Below are 8,563 nucleotides of genomic sequence, written 5' to 3'. Positions count from 1 at the left end.
GTCTCCTCATCCCTTTTGTCTACGTAAAATCCTTTCAAAATCGTCCCCAGGTAGTTCTCAGAGCCCTCTGGGAACGGCTTTCATGTCTATGAACAGTTCTGGGCTTGCTGTTCTCTCACTGGGCTCTGCTGGGGAAAGGCTGCCTGCCCAGAGCCTGTGTTCCTGTCCCCACATCTGTCCCCCCAACACTGCCCATGTGAGCTGTATACCCCCATCCTTCACTATATTAGAGCCAGACTGATTCCTGTGGAAATATAGATATGGGGAGGATGCCACCCGTTTCCAAAGGTGCTGGGCTGCCCCTCCCACCAACGTACACACTATTGGCACCATTTCTTTCTTCTGTCCCCCTCAAGGTGTCTTGGCACCTAGATTTTTCTACTCAGGGATCCCCTGTGGGTCCTCCTCCCATGCAAAGCAACTCACCTAGGGACATGTGGGAGCCCCACATGCCTGTTCTGAATGTTGGCTCAACCAGGACCACTCTGCTCTAAGAAATGCAAGAAGTTCACAAGGCTAGGCAGACATTGCACAGAAGTCTCACAGATGAAGTGGGACTTGAATGGGATTTTGAGGCCAAGGAGCCACACAGGTAGAAAAGAGGGTAGAAAGATATTACAGGGACTCGAGGATGTGTTGTATCTTCTGGCCATTGAGAAGACAAGGGGGGATGGCCAAGGGAACCAATATTCCCAGCAGGAAAGCCCAGGTATTATTTCATTTAATCCTCACATAGCTTTATTGGTTCCCATAGTCCATGATTTATGGGTAAGAAAACCGAAGTTTTGACAGATCAAGAGCAGCCTTTGTCACACTGCTGATTATACTTTGGGAAGCGCTGCTCCAGGGGGCTTCTCACTGGAGGAGTCAGGATTCTGGAAAAGTCACAGGAAACTGGAATGAATGTTGGCTGGAAGAATGCAGGTGGCTGGCTTTCCAGCTTCTTGAACACTAGTGTCCTCCGTCCACACCGCAGCCGCTCCTTCTAGCAGCACCACACCTGTAAGACCACCATTGTCACTTCACAGGCCAAGCCAGGAAATAGTTGCCAAAACCCTGAAGAGGGGGCATAGGGTGGAGAATATCTGACACCCTTTTTTTATTTTCTGTGAGCAGAGGAGCCTTAGAAGAAAATGAAGCTATTTTTGAAAAATGTTTATTTATTTATTTTTGAGAGAGAAAGAGAGCAAGCAGAGGTAGGGACGGAGAGAGAGGGAGACAGAGAATCCCAAGCAGGCTCCACGCTGTCAGCACACACCCCGATGCAGGGCTCAATCCTACAAATTATGAGGTCTTCATTTGAGCCGAAATCAATATTCAGAAGCTTAACCACTGAGCCACCCAGGAGCCGAGCAAATGAAGCTATTAATAGCTGTATTTCTAAATATAACTATTTTTACCCCTCCCCCAGAGCTGGTTCAGAGAAGACCCCATTCCATGGCTCTATTTGGCATATCTAATTTTAAACTAGAGGGATTATTCAAAGCTATTTAAAGTCCTAAACCACAATAGGAATGGAAACGAGTAATGTAGGGGATGAGCAGGTGGTCACCGGGGTCCTTAGTCATTCATACTTAGCATATCTTCTAGAGATAGCACCTTTCTGGAAGCTGAGCTAAGACAGGGGCAAGATGCAAAGGTAAATAACTCAAGGTCCGTGCCTTCAAGTGAAAATCGATCTCTCCCTCTCTCCCCCTTTGAAACAGCTACCCTTCTCAATAAACAAAGGAGCTGATATAGTGACATCATTGGGGTATTTTCCTCTATTGGAAACACCAGTCTGGACCCTTCTATATCCTTAACATTTTTTATACTCATTCACAGTTCCGCTCTTATATTCAAGCTGTAAAGAACAGATTATACCAATGGGTCAAAAACAAAACAAAACAAAACCTGTCAGTGATGAAATAGGGAAATGTTCTGCTAGACTTTGAAAATCCCAAACACAGTTTTCTCTGTGTACGTAAATGAACACGGAAGCATGGAGTGGAACAGAGATGACCCTGTAATATGATCCTCTCTGAGCAAATAAGAATGTGTGATTGGGCGGTGTGCTCCTTCACCGAAACCTTTGTCCTGGGAGTCGGGTAGGGCCTCGGCCCTTGACCACTGTTGTATTGGAGGTCAGCAGCGTCTCAAGGCCTGAGAAGCAGAATGAGCTAGTAGAAAGGAACTTTACCGATGCAGAATCAAAATCGAGACTGCTTTTTCCTGTGGCAGAAAGTGAAGGACACTGGACTGGGGGTCAGAAGGTTTAAATCTAAATCATAGATCTGCAGCTCACTTGCTGGGAGTTCCCAGGGAATTTTCGTAAGTTTTCTGAGCCTCAGTTTTCCTGTCGTCAAACGGAAGTGGGTGGTAACGGCACCAGCTCTGATGATGACAAAGCAGTGCTGTCAGATTCTAAAGACATATTTGAAACTGTGCTGTGGGCTGCCTAACGCACCAAAATTATTAGAGATTCCTGGAGTGCCTGGGTGGCTCAGTCAGTTGAGCATCTGACTTTTGATTCAGGCTCAGGTCATGATCCCAGGGTCGTGGGATGGAGCTCCATGTCAGGCTCTGTGCTGAGCGTGAAACTCGCTTAAGATTCTACTCTCCTTCTGTCCCTGTCCCCCACTCATGTGCTCCTTCTCTCTCTCTAAAATAAATTTTTTTTAAAAAAATTAGAGGTGGCCATCAGTATTGGTCTAATAATCTCAGATAAGTCTCCAGAACAATATATTTAGAAAAGCCAAGTAGTCTAGTTGTCATTCTGTTTGTCTCCTACCATCTTCTCTATGTATGAGTATAGGGTGACTACCTACGGGCACCTGGGTGGCTCAGTCAGCTAAGTGTCCAACTCTTGATTTCAGCTCAGGTCATGATCTCATGGTTCATGAGATCAAGCCCCGAGTCATGTTCTGTGCTGACAGCATGGAGCCTGCTTGGGATTCTCTCTCTCTCCTCTCTCTGGCCGTCTCCTGGACATTCTGTCTCTCTCTCAAAATAAATAAAGAAACTTAAAAAAAAAAAAGGGTGACTACTAAATAGAAGCATGCCCAACAAAGAGAGACAGGCAATTATTTGTGATTCTATTAAGAATTTGAGCATCCTGCTTCCATCTCATGTCATATAAATACCAGTTAACCTTAGGCAAACTGCTTACCACAGCCTGAACTCAATTCTTATTCTTTCCAAAAATCTGTCTTCTTTTCTTCTACTGGAGGTAGAGAGACCTTCAGGAGGGAAGATCTGTGAGGTCAGAGAAGGAAGCCCAAAGCTTAAGTGTGTTCCAGCATTGCCGCACTGATGTCATGGAGAGCCCTTAGAGGAAGCTGTACCTAAACAACTACTATCCCTGTATGCCTTGTCCTGCACTCAGGATCCCCACTCCCTGGAGCAAAGCTGATGGCTGTTATGGGAACAGGTCCATTTGGCCTTACAGATGGCTTTCAGCAACTATATGCCTCCTAGCTTATAGTTTATTAACTCACCCTTAGTTTCCAAAAAGCAGACAGAAGCTCAATCCATAAAGTCCTCATCTGAACTCCATACTCCATACTTTCTCAATAGAAACACTAATGGTTTTCTATTGTCCAAAGAGAAATGCCCAGTTCCATAGACAGGCATGCAAGGCCCCTCACAATTCACTCCCAATCTGGCTTTTCAGCCCATATTCAATTACATCTATCTATCCTTGTCTATCTATCTATCTATCCTTATCTATCTATCTATCTATCTATCTATCTATCTATCTATCTATCTATCTATCATCTATCTACCTGTGCACATGTGTAAATAATTATACAGGAAGGCATTATTCCAGGTTCCAGGGGGACACGCTGATGTACATTGTATCTGAAACAGCATATTGATTTATAGATTTATTGACTCTGATAGGCACTTGAACTTATTCAGATGCAAACCAAAATTGTTCAGGTGGCATGCGTACATTTTCAACGTGGGCAGAAAAAGCTCTTGGCAGCATTGTCTTCTCATAGAGTCACTCTTTCTTGTTAAGAAAAGTTGAGTTTTAAGCTACCTTTTAAAATCATTCTGACTTGCAATGACCTCCACTCAACTCGTATTTTTCAATACGTATCCATTATTCACAGTTTTGTGTTATCTCTCAGTAGGTTAGACGTCCTCTTTGTCTTTGTGTTAACTCCTGGTGAGTTTGTGTCCTGTCCATATTCAAATGGTCAGCTGGTTCCAGGCTCCCCCAGGAAGTGCCCGGCTGGTGCTGATTCTCTCCACACAGCCACACTCTGCTTGGGGGTTCACTAACCACCTTTGTTAACTCACATTCTTCTACTTTTAATCTTGGATACACACTCCAATGCCTACTCACCAAAACATGCTGTAAAGAGTGCCTTTTAGTTGGTCACCTTCATAGTTTACATTCATCTGGGAGCTGAGATCTGAACACTATTGTCTTCTGCTCTAGACAGTTCCTTGCAGATGCCCCAGCATGCCTTGGGGCATCTGGGCCCCAGCATGCCTTGGGCCCCTTGACTGTGTCTTTCGTCTGTTTATGACATCACCGTCAATTGTTGTACTTTGATGCCTTTGCTCTCAGAGGCCTACCTCGATTCAAAATCCAGCAAAAATCCTCTTCCTCTGAGAAGTTCTCCCTCACTGCTCACAGCCAGATTGGATGTAGGACAAGCACCATGACACCTGTTCTCCCTGTCATGGTTTGGCTCTTAGTGTGCTTTTGTCTATCTGTCATTCTTCCTCCAATAAGATGACAGTGCCTAGAAGGCAAGGACTGTCTGTCTCTACTGGCACCTGGCTCTTCACGAGCACCTCATTGCTCGTTTATGGGTGAAATGACACAGGACTCCCACCCAGCGGAAGAGCTGACATGTAGAAGACCTACGTAGAGATTATCCTGTGAGCATGAGCTCTCCCATGCATGTCTTGGTGAGGCATGTTAGTTCTGGGGCCCCAAAGGAGCCTTGACCATAGAAGCCTTGGCTAGAAGGCTATTTGGGGAATATAAAACCGTCCTCTTTTGGACAAATGAAGATACAAAAGCCAAGATCAATGTGATAGTTTCACATTCATACAGTTAGTTAACACGAGGGCTGAAACTAGAATAAAATGAAAAGCCACAACAATCCAGAACAAGTAGTACAAAACTCATTTCCTCACTGAAACATTTGAAGAGTCAAAGAACGTCTTCCTTAATATTTAATATCAATGACCATTATCATCAGCATTTACTGAGCTTTTCAGCCCATATTCAATTACATCTATCTGTCCCAAAGTCGAGGCTCTTCTGAGTCAAGGTAATGAAGAGGAGGAAAATTGGCCAAGAAAACCCATCCCTGGTTCAGCAAGGGAAGCAGAGAGATATCACCATGCAGGGGATGGCCAGAGACCAGCTGAGGCAGACAGGCCTTGAGAAGAAGCATGGGGATCTGACCCTAGCAACAGTAACATCTTCAACCATTCTGAACTTTGGCTTTCTTATCTGTGAAGTAACTCTGACCATCCCTGTGGCTTGCACATTCTGAGACTGTTTCCCCTTCAATATATAAATGATAGGACCTCAAACCTTTTATTCTCTGTCAAAAATTAAATGTCTGATGGAGCCAACCTCATGCCTGTGTGTAGCTGATGTTCAAAGCCGTTCCGTTCTAAGACTAAATGAATGATTTCTGAATGTGAGGAAGGAGACACTCATGTTTTCTTTCCCATTCCAAATCTTTTCCTAACATGATCTACTTTCCCCTTGTCCTGGCTCTTACTCTGTTTTGGGGGGAGGGGAGATGCTCAAGTGCAAAGGGTTGCATCTGTGATACTTCTCAGTCACACCCCATGGTCATCGCTGGGCCCTCACAGGGTCCCTCCTCTTGTCTTCTGTATTTATTTGTTGCCTTTTAGCCTTATTTCCTACTGCTATTCCTCACCCCCAAGAACAACCATTGTAATGGGTTTAATATATGTCATTTGCTTGAATGTGCTCTTGTGAAGTGTGGACTTTTGCTTTGTGTGTACGTATTTCTGAATTTCTGTAAGTAGTATTGAGTCATTATGTCTGGTTTTGCTGGGGAAACTGGCAAGAGAACCCCCACCCCAAGACCCTTCCTCTCCATCACAGAGGACGTCTTCAAGCAGAGATCTTTTCATACTATGCTCTCCCTAGTGTGAGAGAGCACATATTATTCATTCTTTCAGCAAAAACTAGGGAAACAGTATGGCATAGTGATTAAGAACACAGGCTCTCAAGTCAAACATGCTTTAGTCTGAATCCTGTCTTTTCACGTTATATGACTTTAGGCAAGTTACTCAGTCCCTCAAAAATCTCCATTTCTTCATCTGTAAAATAAAGACAAGAACAAATCATTAGGTTATTGTGAGGCTTAGATGATATAGGCTTAGAACAATGGCATTTAGCATAGACTGAAGTCCAAATAAATGACAGCCGAATTAATAAGAAATTCTTATTAGAGTGCTCACAGGTGCCAAGCCCCACACATCTCATGCAGGGGAGGGAGCTCAGGATGAAAGACAAATGGAAAGTAAGAATTTAAAAAAAAAATTTTTAATCATTATTTACTTTGAGAGAGAGACAGAATGTGAGCAGGGGAGGAGCTGAGGAGAGGGAGACACAGAATTCGAAGCAGGCTCCAGGCCCTGAGCCGTCCACACAGAGCCCCGACGTGGGGCTCGAACTCACAAACTGTGAGATCATGACCTGAGCCAAAGTCGGACACTTAACTGACTGAGCCACCCAGGTGCCCCTGGAAAGGAAGAACTTTAAAGGCACATCTGAGATCACAGAAAATTGCACAATTAAAAATTTTATAATCATTAACCCTTCGAATCCTGGGATGAAATGTTCCGATGCGGATGCTTACAAGTGTCACAAGCTGGTTGTTTTCTGTATTCGCGTGAAGAAACCAAAGGAAAAGAGTCACCCTCCACAGGAGGAATTTCCTTTTTTTTTTTTTTTTTTTTTTTTTTAGATTAAAGTATGTACTTTGAGGCATAGCTTTGTCTCAACCTAGCTTCCCCTACCCGGAAATGAGAGTCTCGCACACATGTGAACTACCACCTGTCTGGTTTAATTTGGCCAAGAGTGTTGTGCAGGGCAATCTTTACTCTGAGATTTGCTAAGGTAGCTTAGACATATAGAAAGTTGGTCAGAGCCTGGGAGGTCCCCCCCAGGGACCATCTGCACCTCCCCTCCTTTACATACGAGGAACCCAGATGGATTAAGCTTCTGTTACGTCACATGTTGTTGTTCTTGTGTATTGTTTTCCAACAGACATGCAGTGATCACACAAATAACCCCTTGTGACTGACAGCTAGCCTCTTCCGGTGTTAGGTCGAAATTCATAGGCACCTGCCTGGAGACAGCAATGTTGTCTGACCTTTCCTCAAGGCCAAGAAACACTCCAGAAAGATCTCTGGAACCAGAACATACCAGGCAAGAACGCAGCCTACACTTAGCAAGCCACATGTTCCTAAGCCCCGGAGCCTGTACCATCTCCCCACTGATTTAACCTTTAAAGGCCATGCCCTGGGGAAACAATGATCTCAGCCATTGCTGAGATGCCCTTCAGCATCGTGAACTCCAGACCGTGTGTCCAAGGCAGCCTGAGCCAGGTGAGTCACAAAAGTGACGCCCAAAGCCACAGTGATTGTAACATGATTATGAAAACCTCAGTCTATAGAATTAGCTCAGGGAAGCGAGTTGAGTATTTCCTCAAAGAAATGTCTTTTGACTAGTCTAATGATTCATAAGAGATCAGAAAATATGTTCTGCGTCTATTTATACTTTGCAAACTAGCGTAACTGCCCTGAACAACTGCCACGAGTTGTTAGCACATTGGAAAGAGATCTATTGAGCTTTAGCAGAATGATAAATTAAACTTACCTGTTTGTTTCTCAATATAATAATTGTGTTGTTGATTTCAAATACCTTCTTTTATTTATTGATCGATTGATGTTAATTTTTTTAACGTTTTTATTTTTGAAGAGAGAGAAAAAGAGAGAGAAAGAGAGCATGAGTGGGAAAGGGTCAGAGAGAGAGGGAGACACAGAATCTGAAGCAGGCTCCAGGCTGTGGGATGTCAGCACAGAGCCCGATGCAGGGCTCGAACCCACCAACCATGAGATCATGACCTGAGCTGAAGTCAGATGCTTAACCCACTGAGCCACCCAGGTGTCCCTCAAAACCCTTCCTTTAATGTACCAGTAGCATCCATAGACATCACCCCAATAATCTGAAATTAGATAAGTTAACACACACGTACTTAAGATGAAATAGCTGTCATTTATGGGCATTAGCTGGTCAATGGACCATAGTCATCCCATTGTCCAAAGTGTAAGAATGGGCAATTTGACCTTACACTGTTCGTGTTAAGGCAAGCAGAAAGAACAAGTATATGGGGTTTTGTGATTCTGAAAGAATTTTGAAACAGATATGTTTTGGAGTTTTATATTTGTTGGAACTCTACCTGTTCTAGATATATGTAAAGAGTTCCCAGAATTTGTCACATTTTTTCTCGTTAGTTTCAGATTTTATGATTCTGCCTATCAAATAAACTGCATTTATTAAGACATA

General features: G+C 43.8%; 1 protein-coding gene across 1 annotated transcript in view; it reads right to left on the bottom strand.

Annotated features, from left to right (window-relative positions):
* Nucleotides 1-715: 715 nt before the first annotated feature.
* Nucleotides 716-8,563, bottom strand: part of LOC109498771 — a 32,023-nt gene continuing 24,175 nt past the window's right edge. Inside the window, exon 3 of the mRNA XM_045055317.1 lies at nucleotides 716-1,000. Coding sequence (XP_044911252.1) covers nucleotides 885-1,000 — 116 coding nt within the window. The 3' untranslated portion in view covers nucleotides 716-884. The remainder of the gene's footprint in view (nucleotides 1,001-8,563) is intronic.

Source organism: Felis catus, chromosome B1 (genome assembly GCF_018350175.1).
Source record: "Felis catus isolate Fca126 chromosome B1, F.catus_Fca126_mat1.0, whole genome shotgun sequence".
NCBI lineage: Eukaryota > Metazoa > Chordata > Mammalia > Carnivora > Felidae > Felis > Felis catus.
Note: the sequence above shows the minus strand (reverse complement) of the source record. Positions and strands in the feature narration are given on the sequence as shown.